The sequence below is a fragment of the Cricetulus griseus genome, chromosome 4 (assembly GCF_003668045.3).
Source record: "Cricetulus griseus strain 17A/GY chromosome 4, alternate assembly CriGri-PICRH-1.0, whole genome shotgun sequence".
Classification (NCBI taxonomy): domain Eukaryota; kingdom Metazoa; phylum Chordata; class Mammalia; order Rodentia; family Cricetidae; genus Cricetulus; species Cricetulus griseus.
In genome coordinates, this window is record NC_048597.1 from 208,876,142 (window position 1) to 208,891,096 (window position 14,955).

Here is a 14,955-nt window from a genome sequence, read left to right on the forward strand (position 1 = left end):
GATCAGGCTGGCCTCCAACTCAGAGATCCACCTGCCTCTGCCTCCCAAATGCTGGGATTAAAGGCGTGCACCACCACTGCCCTGCTTTTGTTTGAGATTTTTAATTCAAAACAAGCAGAATTTACCAAAAGGGAATGGTCTGAAGCCTTACAAAAAGATCTCTCATGGCCAAACACACATCTGGACAGAACATTTAATAAATGAAGGTCTGGAGGCATCCCAACAGTTAAGCACACATCCAGTTCTGCCAGAGGACATCAGCTCAGTTCCCAGCACACAAACCAGGTAGCTTAAAATGTCTGTAACTCCAGCTACAGCATATCTGACACTCTTCTTTTGGCCTCTGTGGGTATTGCACTCACATACACACACACTATGTCACTTAGTTTTGGTTAACTTGACACCAATTAGTCAGTGGAGAAGAGGAAAGCTCATTCAAGGAAGCACTTCCAATCAAATTAACCTGTGGACACATCTGTGGGCATTTTCTTGATTAATGATTGATGTGGGAGGCTAGTCCACTGTGAGCACAGCCACCCCAGGTAGGTGGTCCTGGGCTATATAAGAAAGAAGCAATATAAGGGGCTGGAGAGATGGCTTAGCTGTTGTAAGAGTACTGGCTGTTTTTTCAGATGACCCAGATTTGGGTTCCAAAACCACATTGTAGCAAAAAACCATCTGTTAACTCCTGTCCCAGGGGGATCTGATGCCCTCTTCTGGCCTCTGCAGGCACTACATGGATGTAGAAAACACCAGTCAAGACACTCATAAACATAAAAACAAGGGTTAAGGGGGGAAGAGGGTGGCATCTTAGGATTTCTATTGCTACCACAATGAAACACCATGACCAAAAAGCAAGCTAGGTAGGAAAGGGCTTACACTTCAGCATTGCTGTTCACCATTGAAGAAGTCAGGAAAGGAACTCAAAACACAGAAGGATCCCAGTGAGCTGATGTAGAGGCCATGGGGGTGCTACTTACTGGCTTTCTTCCTGGCTTGCTTGGTCTGCTTTCTTAAAGATCCCAGAACCAGCAACCCCAGGGATGGCACCACCCACCATAGGCTGGGCCCTCCCACATTGATCATTAATTAAGAAAATGCCTTACAGCTGGATCTCATCAAGGCATTTCCTCAACTGAGGCTCCTTCCTCTCTGATGACTCTATAGGTGTCAAGTTGACACACAAAACCAGCCAGGACAAGGAGGCTAGAGAGATGGTGCTGTGGATAAGAACACAGGCTGCTCTTCGAGGGGTCCTTGGTTCAGTTTCCAGCACCAACAAAGTAGCTCACAACTGTCTATACTTCCAGTTCCTAGAGCTCCAACTCCCTCTTCTGACCTTCTTGGGCACTGGATATACATGATGTACAGACATGAAGGCAAAACATCCACACACGTAAAAAAATAAAATAAAGTATACAGATGTGAGGGTAAGGGGATATTAGTTGAGGATTCAGATATTAGCTGATTAAAAAAAATAAAAAGATTAGCAAGTCATAGAGAAAAAGCCAGAAGCAGCTTGCCTCCATAGTTTTTGCCTCTGCTCTGCATGGGTTTCTGTCTTGACCTTTCTCCTCAATGATCAACTGTAGTCAGGACATGTAAACCAAACAAATTCTTTCTCTCCAAGTTATCAAGCAAACTCGGGCATGCCACACAAATAATCAAAAATCACTTTTAAAAGTTTAAAAAGCTGCCAGGCAGTGGTGACACACACCTTTGATCCCAGCATATGGGAGGCAGAGGCAGGTAGATCTCTGAGTTGAGGTCAGCCTGGTCTAAGAGTGAGTTCCAGGACAGCCAGGACTATACAAAGAAACCCTGTCTCGAAAAACCCAAAACAAACAAACAAACGAATAAATAAATAAATAAATAAATAAATAAATAAAAACTTTAGTAGCTGAAAATGATGAAGCATTTCCCAAGGAAAATTTTCCAATGCCCTGTTAAAATGTTAAAATTCTTCAATACAGCCAAAATGTTTTAAAGGGTACCACATTGTGCCAAATTATTGTATCTATTTTTCAGTTGCTCTACACAGCAACATGGTTTAGAAGTATGTGATAATAGTTTTGGAAGACTGATTAAACAAAAGAAAAAACATGTAAGAAGTACTTTGTGGTAGTTTGAATGTACTGGCCCCCATAATCTCACAGGAAACACCACTATTAGAAGGTGTGCCTTTGTTGGAGGAAGTATGTCGCTATGGGGGCAGGCTTTAAGGTTTCCCATCCTCAGGAAACCACTCAGTCAACTTCCTGTTGCCTACAAGATATAGGACTCTCAGCTACTCCTCCGGTGCCATTGATGATAATGGACTGAACCTCTGAAACTGTAAGCCGCCACCTCAAATGTTTTCCTTTGTAAGAGGTACCATGGTCATGGTGTCTCTTCACAGCAACACCAACCTAAAGACACACCTATTCTAAAAAACATTTCCAGTCTAGGAATATTTCTACTCATCTACTCATCTGTCTGAAGAAAAGCTGACATTACCCATAACTTATTGTTTTTTTGTTTTTGAGACAGGGTTTCTCAATATAACCTTGGCTGTCCTGGAACTCGATTTGTACACTAGGCTGGCCTCAAACTCAGAGATCCACCTGCCTCTGCCTCCAGAGTGCTGGGATTAAAGGCGTTCACCACCACCATACCATATTTATATCCAATTTGTCAATCACTAAAGATAATTTCTGGAACAAAACACATAAGGACCAGCATTTCAACTTATTTTAACTTGTAATATTTTGTTTTGTTAAAGACAAGACTGCTCTATATAACCCAGCCTGACCTCAAATCTGCAATTCTCCTGCCTCAGTCTGAGTTACAAGATTTGGCAGTTTATTTAAACAAATTAAAAAACAAGCCATATTAACCAACCAAAACATAATGAAAAAAACAGCTTCTAACATGTTTCAGATCAAAAAAGGAAGCAATCAATAGGGCTTGTTGGCATATATCTCTAACCCAGCACTTGGGAGGTAGAGGCATGATGAGTTTGAGGCCAGACTTATCTACCTAGAAAAAAAAACGAAAAGAAAAGACTCTTATCTCCCCAGAGAAATTTTTTCCTGGCAGTTTCTGTGCTGTCTTGTACCACTGAACTCTTGTTAAAGGCAACCCAACACCTCTTCTATTAACAAACTTCAGAGTTAAAAAAAAAAAACCCCTCATATAAAAGCTCTAACTCTACAAAATTGAAAGTGATTTTTACAATGTGCTTAACAAGCAGACTGCACTGCTGATTCTTGACAGACAAAATCTGAAAGTGTTACTGTTTTAACACTCCAAAGAACATTTGGCTAGCACATTACATTGTTTCATGATGAACCCTCCAAGCTTCCACCAAACCATCACAATCTCCTTTCAAAGTCCTCCAGAGTCACTCTTTTTACCAAATATATCAAGCAAAATAAATTCCAACAGCAAAACCTTTAAGGCAACCATCCACTTTTTTTGTTTGCTTGTTTTCCTTCAGTGCTGAGGATCCTACCTGCCTGTTAAGCAAGCCCCCTGTCCACCAGTTACATCCCTAGCACCATCACTCAACTACAAGACAATAGATTTCAATAATGCTACTAAAAATGAAGACTGGAGAAAAATACAAAATAAAAGGTCATATGCCAGGAAGCACAGCTGCTCAGGAGGCTGAGTCAGGAAGATAGAAGATCACACTAGAACATGTTGAGCAACAATATTAGAACAATAGCTTGAAACCCCATCTCAAAATAAAAGTGTTGAACCTGTATGAGAAAGATTCACAAAGCAAATACTATATATTGCACAAAATAATAGTATGGTATCATAAAGAATACATGATATTTGAATACGATGAAGTTTGAGTCTCAGTTATGCCACAATATCAAGATGTGAGAATATTAGTGATTATTTTGCATGGATTTCACTTTCCCAATCCATAAAACAAAAAAAGCTGGATTCCAGTATTTCAAGAGTAATGTTCTATGACATCATTAACATAAGCCTATATAAACTTAAAAAGCAAGGGCAAGAGAGAAGACAGTTGGAGAAAAGGAATGTTTAAGAAAAAAGCACAGTAATAAAAATGTATGCAAATGCCATCACAAAACCCTTCACTTTATATGCTAACTAGAAAAGAAAGGGGGATGCAAAAAAGTTCAAAGAAAAGGGGCAACACAAGGAATAGAAATTTTTGACAGGCTTTACTCAAGGATCAAAATTAAAATTCTGGAGGCTGGAGAGATGATGGCTCAGCAGTTTGCAAGGACCCAAGTTTGATTCCCAGCACCTGTATCAGGAGGCTCAAAATTGCCTATAAGTCAAGCACCTGCACTCATGTGCACATATCATGCCTTCAATACACAAATACACTTAATTTTAAAAATTTTTAATTTTAAAATTTACTCTCCAGGTAAAAGCACCTACTGCAAGCCTGACAACCTGAGTTCAATTTATGGGATCCATTTGGTGGAAGAGAACTGACTCCCCACAAGCTGTCCTCTGACTCTATTTTTAGGCCATAAGCACACTGCACCGACACACATGCACACTCACGTAAACAAAAATGTAATAACCAATATTTTAAAAAAAATTTTTGGATTGATATTATACCTCAGTGTGTTATGAGAAGACGTGGGTCTGATCCCAAAACCAAAGAAAGGAAAAAGAGATAGAAGAGGGGAAGTAGGGGAGGAAAAGGTCAAGGAAGGAGGGAGGGAGGAAATTAAGGAAGGAAATAAGGAAAGCTTACAGAATTTTACTTTGCTACTTTGGTAACTTGCAGAGACTTTGGGGGTGGGGGTGGACAGATGCTCAGTGGTTAAGAGCTCCTGTGGAGGATCTCGGTTATTTTTCCAGAACACACAACACATGGTGCACTTATATGTAGGCAAAACACTCACATAAAATAAAAATAAATCTTTAAAAAGACTATAAAATCTAGAAGAAAGATATTACTTCTAATATCTTTGAAAAATATGTTCAAAGTATTATTTTAAGATCAGCACAGTCAGAACATATTTGAGCCATTCAGAACCCAGGTAGAGCTTGAGAGCAGTTCAGAGACAGAAATTAAAAACAGTGTAAGAATACAAAGGTAAGAAATTTTTTAAAGAAAATGACAGCAAAAATGTTAAGGTTTATGTCTGAGTTACTGAGACCATGTTACATAATGCATCAGTAAAGAAAGACAGCATATGGAACTGGTTTTGAAGTTCTATTTCTGAGATAGGTTAAAGTGAGAATCATCCAGGCCTGTCAAATTGTCTTCAACCGATCGGGTCTGTTAAATATGTTCAGTAATGTCAAGCATTTCCTTCAATTCTCAGTGAAATAATCATTTAATTTTCTGGCACTGAAAAACATACATTTTTTCCTCTGTATTACCAGGTTAATTCATTATTTATAACAATTGTCACATCAAACTATGAACTCTGGAAGAAAGTTCTCAAAATTTGAAAACTAGCAGCATAAACTGTCACTCAGTGTTTCATAAACTATTATATCAATGTGTCAACTATTTACATGGCTCTGTAACACCAGGAAAATCTCAATGTTTGAGGGGGAGGCAAATCTTTTAAAACTTAATGCTTACATATACAGCTGAGATCCGACCACTGTGCACTTACAGATATCCCAGCCAATTCCTACAGATGAGTTTTCCTAGAGAAAGCACCCAATGTGGCCACGATGAAAAACAAAACAGTACTACTCAACCAATGCATACGTCTTGATTTACCATCAAGATGTGAATGGAATTTCTATTTTTTAAAAAAAGAGAGAGATTGATTGAAAATTATCTAACAAAACTTTCTTCTTGGACTGTTTCCCCATTGATTTTGTGACCTCGCTAAAGGCTGAAAGCAAACAACGGATTTCCAGGTGCTTGAGAAATCGTTAAGGCTGATCGTAAAGCTTCCGAAGTTAAGCTGTTGAAAATGAACACTTCTTGCAAAACTTTTACTCCTTTTGGCTGGACACTGATCCTCCTTGCTCCCCACCCCAAGATGGATGGGGTCAGGAAGTTTTTCTTCTCGGCCTCATTCTTCCCTTAACGCTTCTCACCTAACTAACATAAGGGGCAGAATTTTCTTTGGGTGACTTCAGCTCGGTTCGACATTCAACGAGCGATGTTACGGTCCTCAACCATGAACAAAAAACCCAGCTTCACCACATTAAACCCAACTTGGGCGGAAACCCGTGCGAAACCGTGCAAACCCAACCCAGCAAGCTGTTTTTCCTGGACCTACCCCAACTCGCCAGCCCCCCGGACACCCCCATCTCTCCTGCTCCGGGGCGGTAGGGGGAGGGGAGGGCGCGCCCCGAGGATGCCCCCCTGACCGGCTTCCTCCCGCTGGCGGCTGGAGGTGAGAGCGCCCTTCCTTCCTGCCAGCCCGTCCCTACCTTCCCGGCCTCAGACACCACCGCAGACCGCGACAGGGCTTTCTGGGGGGGCGCTGAGGCGGCGCGCGCGCCGCACGCTCGCCCGTCCGCCCGCCTCCCCGAGCAGTGCTCGCAGCTCAGGGGAAGAGGCCGCAGGGTCACCGGGATGCACGGCGGACACCCGAGCTCCACCAAGCAAGCGAGCGAGCGAGCGAGCGAGCGAGCGAGCGGCCTCCCCGCCCCCTCCGCCCCGCCGCCGACAGACGGCGCCCCTGGGCTAACTTCCCCGGGGAAGAGGAAGCCACCAGACTAACAGACAGCGCAGAGGGACCGGGGAGGGGGAGACGGGAGGACCGTGCGTGTCCGCCCGCGGGCAGGGCCGTCTCACCTTCCCTCCGCCGAGCCCGCGGCTCCCGTCACCTGAGCAGCGCACCGGGACGCCACCGCGGCTGCACGGCTGCCGTTACCGCACGAGGCCTGCGCTGCGCCGCCGCGTAGCTCTCACAGAGAGGCGGGGCGAGATCAACCGGTGGGCGGGCCGGTGCGGGCAGGAAACCCGCTCCACGCCCGATCTGATAGGCTCCATCGCCTGCGGAGCCCGCCCCTGACGCCACAGTGGAATGCGCCGCTGCGGGACTGGGCGAGCTGGCCTGTCAATCAAGCGCAGCGCTCAGGGCTCTGTGGGCTGAGACTGCGCGGCGGCGCTCGGACCGGAGAAGGTGAGGAGCGCTGGGCCCTGTGCTCCCCCCCAGCTTCCTCGGTGGCTGGTTACTCTCCGCCTCTCTCAGCGCTGCTGAGACCTGTCATTAGAATCGCTCGTTAGTGTCGGCCCCGGGTTCAACACAAACTGCGCTCTCTGGTTCCTGCACCTTTGGGGCCGACCAGCTGCAGAATCTTAGCGACAGGGAGCGACAAAGAGAAACGAGCCTCGGAGAAAAATGTAAGATGTTTGTTCATTCAAACCACGACCAAAATAAGCTGTCTGAGGAACTTCCTAATGCCCTGGCCCGTGCGCAGCCTTCACTCTCGGCTCCCAGCCCTGCTGAAAAGGACGGTTACTTTTGCCCTTGGGCTGAGCATGGTAGTGGCCCAGCCCCAGCCACCTGCCAAGGCACTTGTAAATCGCTCGCTTCTCCATCCTAACTAGCCTTGCAGCCACCCATAACGCCACACTGTTTCCTAACCACCTGTGTTTCTTAGAGTAGGTTAGGTAACTATTGAAACGTGATTTTGCCTCCAGCGTAACTACACCCATATGCTTACATTGCAAAATCTATTAAATGAGGAACTGTGTCAGCGCCCATTCATCCCACTCCATGTCTAGCACATCACCGTCAATAATCTAGGCATTAGTACATCTTCCCTTCACTTTTTTTTTAAAAAATTTTTGTATATGAGTGTTTTGCCTTCACGTATATTTGTGTGCCGTATACGTGCCTATAGGATCTTCTGGAACTGGAGTTACAGGTGGTTTTGAACCACATGTGGGTGCTGGGAATCAAACCCAGGTCCCCTGGAAGAGCAACCAGTGCTCTTAATCACTGAGCCATCTCCCCAACTCCTTCCTTGCACTGTAATACAGACCCTACCTGTAAGTCCTAAAAATTCACTTTTCTGCATTAATGGTGCGTGGAAAGATACATGGGTTGTCGTGCCTCAGGTAAACTACAAATTACTGTGGCCCCTTCTTAGCCTGACGTAGTTGAGAAAAGTAGACCATAAAACTGGGCAAAGGATACTCTCTCTACACTCTAGTGATAGTATCAAAAGTAAATAATGTAAACTATATATTCAAAAACATACAAAGCCAGCCAGTGGTGGCATGTGCCTTTAATCCCAGTACTTGGGAGGCAGAGGCAGCCAGATCTCTGAGTTTGAGGCCAGCCTGGTCTACAAAAGCGAGTTCCAGGATAGCCAGGACTGTTACACTGAGAAACCCTGTCTGGAAAAACAAACAAACAAACAAAAATAAAACATATGGACCACCACACCCTTTATCTCAGCACTTGAGAGACAGAAGCAAGTTCAGTTTCTGCAAGGTCAAGGCCAGCCTGATCTTTGTAGCAAAATGTAGCAAATTGGAGGACGGGCCAAGGCTACATAGAGCAACTCTGTCTCAAAAGCAAGCAACAACCATGCAGGCAGCTCACCCCCAGTAACTTCAAAGGAGGAGATTTGGAGCGATAAAGAAAGAAATTGTGAACCCTCCATATCTTAAGACCTTTCCCAGGAAACTATTGACAGCTTATAGTTAGAATGATGTAGTTTAGTGTTCCCATCAGACAGGAATGTTTAGAGGAAAAAAGTTCTACCTATCTGCTAGCAAGAAGTTATCACAGGCTTGATGGACATGTAGAAATCAGCAGGCCCTACTAACTAAATTTAATTTCTAGATTCAGTATGGTCATGCTATTACAGGAAAGAGTCCAGTTTGTATGGTAGGTGCTACAATAGGCACTGGATATCTTAAGAGTCCATACCAGTATCAAATATTGACATTTAAATCAACCTGTATTATTAATATGCTAAACCCAACAACAGTTGTATCTAGGGACAGAGAGGCATTAAGCCACAGTGAGAGGAGAAATGTGTAGTAAGAAATGTGTAGTAAAAAGAAGTGTTTGAGGGGTTACATAATTAAAGACATTAAGCAATTGTAGTATATTGATTAAGCAGGCAGTGGCTAGAATTTAAGCAATATGTTATGAAAGTTGAGGGCCTTAGAGTTTATCCTATAAGCATTGAGAAGTCACTAGAGATTTGTTGCTTATTTTCTCAGTACTTTAAAGATCGTTCTGATGTTTTCTGACTTTCATTGCTTCTGCTGAGGAGCAAGCTGCAATTTGTTTAAAAAAAAAAAAAAACAGTGTGTTGAGCCGGGCATTGGTGGCACATGCCTTTAATCCCAGCACTTGGGAGGCAGAGGCAGGCGGATCTCTGTGAGTTCGAGGCCAGTCTGGTCTACAGAGCAAGTTCCAGGATGGCCTCCAAAGCAATACAGAGAAACCCTATCTTGAAAAACAAAACAAACAAAAACAAACAAAAACAAACAAACAAACAAAAAACCAGTGTAACAGTGTGTTGAATGTTTGACTTGCATATTTTAGTGCACTGTGTGCCTGCAGTTCCATCAGAGACCAGAAGAGGGAATCGGATCCCCTGGAACTGACCTAACAGACAGTTATAAGCTGCTTTACTGGTGCTAGGAACCCAACTTGGGCTCTCTGAAACAGCAACAAGTGTTCTTAATGGAGGAATCACCTCTCCAACCTCAACTTGTTATTCTTGACATCTTTTATGAACTGTGGTAGTTTGAATGTAATTGCCCCCCATCATCTCATAGGGAGTGGCACTACTAGAAGTATGGCTTTGCTGGAATGGGTATGGCCTTATAGGAGGAAGTGTGTCACTGTGGAAGCAGGCTTTGAGGTTTCCTTTGCTCAGGATACCTCCCAGTATTTCAGTTGACTTCCTGTTGCCTATAAGATGTAGCACTCTCAGCTCCAGCACCACATTTGCCTGCAGGCTGCCATGCCCTCATTATGATGATAATGGACTGAACCTCTGAAACTGTAATCAAGCCACCCCAATTAAATGTTTTCTTTACAAGAGTTGCCATGGTCATAGTGTCTCTTCACAGCAATAAAAACCCTAACTAAGACACTAACATTTATTTATTTATTTATTTATTTATTTATTTGGGGTGTGTGTATATACACATACATGTGTAGAGTTGGTTCTCTCATTCCACCATGTGCCTTCCAAGGATCCAACTTGGGTCATTAGGATTGGTGGCAAGAGCCCTTATCCACTGAGCCATCTCACTGACCCTGTAACTATAGTCATTGTTTTTCTGTGCATCATATCTTTCTGCTCTGGATATTTTTAAGATTCTATAACTTCATCTTTGTCAGCAAAGATGCACTGTTAAAGTTTCACTGTTTCTAAATGTCTTTTTCTGTTTATCCTGTCAGACATTTATCTAGTTCCCCAGATTTCTGAGTTGCGCGAGTGCTTATTTTTTACCTTGACTCTGTCTCAAATAGACAAAACAAACAAACAAACAAACAAAAAAGGTCAGGGGTGGAGGGCCAGGGATGATACTGAGGTAACCCAAAAGAGATTGCACTTCATGAATCAACTACCACCCCTAGGGCTAGAAAAAGGGAGAATCAGGTTTGAACTATAGGATTTCAGAAGCACAGAGGCATGACCCAGCTGGATTATAGTTCAGACCTCTAGGAGGAAGCTCTGCAGCTGGCTGTCCTCCTGCTCAAAGGGGATGATGTTGTGGGCAGGGGTGATAGGAAGGGATAATTTCAAAAGTAACTTAAGGATTGCAGGGGTAAAAGAGCAACATATGCTAAAGGCAAACAGAAAGTAAAGTCCCTTCTCTTTCTGCTGCCTAATCTTCCTCTGTTAACTTTTTGCTTTCTCTTATTTATTTATTTGCAGGACTCCCCAGGGGTTGAATCTGCAGCAGTTTGCTGTACAGTAGTAAGTGCTCTGCCACTGAGATTATCCCAGTAGTTTCCCCCTTTTTGAAAACAGGTCTAAGTTGCCAACGCTAAACTTGAACTTGGGATCCACCTGCCTCAGCCTCCCAAACTAGCTAGAATTACAGCCCTATGCTAGCAGTGTTTTCAGCCCCTCTGTAATGTCCTTTGTAGGCAAAACTAGCTAGCATCAAAAAAAAAATGAAATGTGTGGGGTCTGAGCTCTAGCATTGCATAGGAAAGTATAGAAGGGTGAGTTGGGAGCTAAGAGACAATACCTTAATAACCAGTATCACATCAACGTGGACTTATACAGAATAATGGCTGAAATTAGACTCAAATTAATGCTATCTTATATGTATTTACTGACCCAGAAGCTCTTTTTTCAGGGGGGGAGGGATTTTTTTTCCCAGGCAGGGTTTCTCTGTATTGCTTTGGAGCCTGTCCTAGAACTTGCTCTGTAGACCAAGCTAGCCCTGAAATCACAGAGATCCGCCTGCCTCTGCCTCCCAAGTGCTAGGATTAAAGACATGCACCATGAGGAGAGTCTTGAGATACTATCCAATTTTCTGTTACATTGTGAGTACTGCTAGTGTGTCAAAAAGTTTAACTTTGCTTTTTCTTTATTCTTGAGAATTTTATACATGTATACAATGAAATATGACCATATCCAACCCTGATTCTCTCCTCTAACTCTCCCCACATGCCCATATACCCCTCAACATGTCCCCCTTCCAACTAATAGCCTTTTTTCTGACACAGGATTTCTCTATGCAGCCCTGGCTGTCCTGGAAATGACTTTTTTTTATAATCTGCTAAATCCTGTAGTGATATTTTGTTTATAATCTAACAAATAAAGCTTGCCAGAAGACTAGAGTGCAGACTAGCCACACTACTTAGTCAGAGGCCAAGCAGTGGTGGTACAGACCTTTAATCCCAGCATTTGGGAGACAGAGTCGGACAGACCTCTGCTAGTTCAAGGCCACCCTGGGCTACCTGAAATTGATCCAGTCTAATACAGAAACAGAGCCAAGTGGTGATGGTTCACACCTTTAATCCCAGCACTAAAGAGGTGGATACAGGAAGGGATATGGCTGGGTAGAGAGAGGAATATAAAGCAGGGCAGTTAGTCCGAGCAGCAGTCAGTCTGAGGAAGCAGTCTGAGGACAGGATTGCCCCTTTGGTCTGAACTCTAATGGCTGGCTGCTCTGTTTCTCTGATCCTTCAGCTTTCGCCCCCTGATAGCTGACTCCAAGTTTTTATTATTAAGACATATTAGAACTCCTGCTACAAAATCCAGTTAATGCTGTCCATATGTAGTGGTGGGGTGGGAGGTGCAAGGAGACGAGAACACAGTAACATAATAGGAACATCCTCAAAAAAATTATTCTGGCTTCCCCAGTAGGTGTCAACCACCAATAACTCAGTAAGGCATGGGTCCTGGAGAGTCCCTCTCCAACGATGCTGAAATTGTGGCTGGCTTCATCTTGTGCAGGTCTTGCATAAGTAACCACATCTGCTTTGAGTTCATCATGCAATAGACATGTCAGTGTCTTTATTTTTTAAGAGTATGACATGTCTTCTTTACTTACATACTTACCATAGAATCATAAACAGGCTGCTATGGGAAAGATTTGCATAAATGACAATGAGGAGGGTCTTCCAAATATTAGCTCTCACATCATCAGGCACAAAATGGTATGGATTATATACAATTGGTGAGAATTCATTATACCCAACACTCATTCTCTGTACATTGCCTAATGTGGCCTACTATAAGAAGACGAATTTTCCGTTCTAACATTTAGACTCCCTGTTACTGAAAATCCAGCTTTTCTTTACTCCTTTTATTCATCTCAACTCAAGACCTTTAGATTTTTAGTGGAAAAATGGACTTTAGCTGGGTGTCCAACATGTTATGCTGTAGTGTAATTTTCATGAATGAATATTTCTGAATATTGAGGGATGTTTGTTACACATTTGTAGAACATTAAAAATAAACATTTTTTTCAGCTGAGCAGTGGTGGTGCATGCCTTTAATCCCAGCACTCAGGAGGCAGAGGCATGATGATTTCTATGAGTCTGAGACCAGCCTCATCTACAGAATGAGTTTCAGGACAGCCAAGACTACACAAAGAAACTCTGTCTCAAAAACCAAAACAAACAAACAAAAAGAATAAACATTTTCCCCAGGCATAGTGGCATATGTCTTTAATGCCAGTGCTTGGGAGACAGACCAGTCTGGTCTACATAGCAAGTTCCAGGACAGCCAGGTCTACATAGAAATACCCTGTCTCAAAATAAAACAAAAACAGTTTTCAAGTTTTAGAAGTTTATAACGACCGACATTCAATCTGAGATTCCTAGTCTTGTGTCTTTGGTGATGGAGAATAATATCCTTCTAACACAGTTACTTTTTATTAATAATTATAAAGACACCAAGTTCATGACATATTTCATCTATTTAATATGTATGCTTTAATATATTAGTCTGAAATATTTTTCTGCATCTGTATAATTATTTATACTATGTAGCACTCTATCAATTATGTAGCACAAAGACATCTTACAGGTAAATATTAAAATGGCAATGTACATGTTAATAACTAGACATTAAGAAGATAGTAATAACCAGGTATTCATTTAATGGGAGAGTCCAGTATTTCTTGATAATCTTCCCTCCTTACATTCCTCCAGTACAGTTTATAGCCAGCAAGGACAAATACACTAATCATAATGATCACACCTCCAAAAACATCATAAACACTAGGAAATATGTGCAACACTAAAAGCTGTAAGACCATAGCTACCACAATCTCCAGATGCTGTACTGTGCTGACCAGAGCTGGATGGAATTTGTCTAAGGCATAATAAACTCCTAAGAATGCTGCAGTAGAACAGATGCATATAGCAATGAGATAGCTCCACGTTTCTCCATCTAGAGGGATTATAGGTTCTTGAAGAACAAACATAGTAGAAACTCCCCAGATGGTTCCAGTCCAACCAAAGGTGAACAATGCAGTCCACATGCTGATCTTCTCCCTGATGGATCTGTACACTATCATAGAAAGAGCAGTGGTCAGTCCAGCCATCACTGTCATCGTGTACCCAAAGGCTTCTTTCCAGGCATTTAACAAGGAATTGTCTTCATCAACAATGTTGGGAATCATGACAAGACAAACACCTAAGATACTGCAAACCACTGTAGCCATGTCAACATAAGCCATTTTCTCATCCACAAGTAAAAATGCTAAAATGGCACTGAAAACTGTGGTTGTGGCTCTCCACATCGTGGTCCCATTACTGGGAGGAACTATTGAAAAGGAGGTATAAGCACAGGTGATAGAAATAACATTGCATATACCATAAAAGAAAAGCCGTAATCTGTATCCGCTGGGTCCAAAAGGAGCTTCCTGGTAATAGCACACAACTAACACCGATAAGACCTGCAACACGGAACGGATAAAGATCAGTTCTAAAGATGGAACTTTAGAACGATCCGAAACAAGCCTAGTGATAAGAGCCACACATCCATGAGCCAAGGCAGACCCAAACAGCACTATCCACATTTTTCGGGACTGAAAAATGTTTTTTTCTGCAAAACTGTGGAATTGTGCTATCCCACTGGCTCTTAAATCTTCTGTTAGTGGAGGCTGAGTGTCCATGGTTCCAAACAAAGTTCTTCCTTTCCTCTTGATTTCACTCAGCAGGCTTTTCTTTGGATTTTCTTCCATAAATTTGCCATAGTCTTCATTGATTTCTTCATACCCATCATCCCCAGGTTGGGGATAATGAGAGGTATATTTCACCATGACTGTGTTGGGATGTATTTTCACCCGTTTTTTAACTGGAGATTGTTTGGATGGAGAAGTATCCATTTCTTCAGATAACAAATTCTATTTAAAGAAAAAAAAGATAAAATATACATGTTCATTGCATTGAAAACTGCATTACTATTTTGCATATATATACTAATTCAATGATGGAAGGCAGAGATTAAAACAGGAGTCTGGAAAGAAAACATAATAGGAAGATTTGATTTGGCATAAGCATTATCATGTATATGAAGCCCAATGGAATTTTCGAGCCTGTTAGCTCT

The 14,955-nt window shown here is 42.5% G+C and overlaps 2 protein-coding genes across 3 annotated transcripts in view; both read right to left on the bottom strand.

The window, feature by feature from the left end:
• Nck1 (NCK adaptor protein 1) overlaps positions 1-6,880 on the bottom strand; it is a 52,722-nt gene extending 45,842 nt beyond the window's left edge. The window contains exon 1 of one of the 2 annotated variants that reach the window (XM_027414295.2): positions 6,749-6,862. The gene's annotated coding sequence lies outside the window, so the exon portion shown is untranslated. Of the gene's footprint in view, positions 1-6,748 lie in introns of both variants that reach the window. The other variant, XM_027414294.2, reaches the window with a different exon arrangement.
• Positions 6,881-13,495: 6,615 nt separating this feature from the next.
• On the bottom strand, positions 13,496-14,736 carry Slc35g2 (solute carrier family 35 member G2). The gene has a single exon (XM_035444557.1). It carries the CDS (start codon positions 14,732-14,734, stop codon positions 13,496-13,498), a length of 1,239 nt encoding a protein of 412 aa, XP_035300448.1. The 5' UTR covers positions 14,735-14,736.
• Between the last annotated feature and the right edge of the window lie 219 nt (positions 14,737-14,955).

What these genes read in the sequence shown, in the direction of transcription:
- Slc35g2 (XM_035444557.1), bottom strand. Translation starts at nt 14,734, where the DNA reads ATGGATACTTCTCCATCCAAACAATCTCCAGTTAAAAAACGGGTGAAA.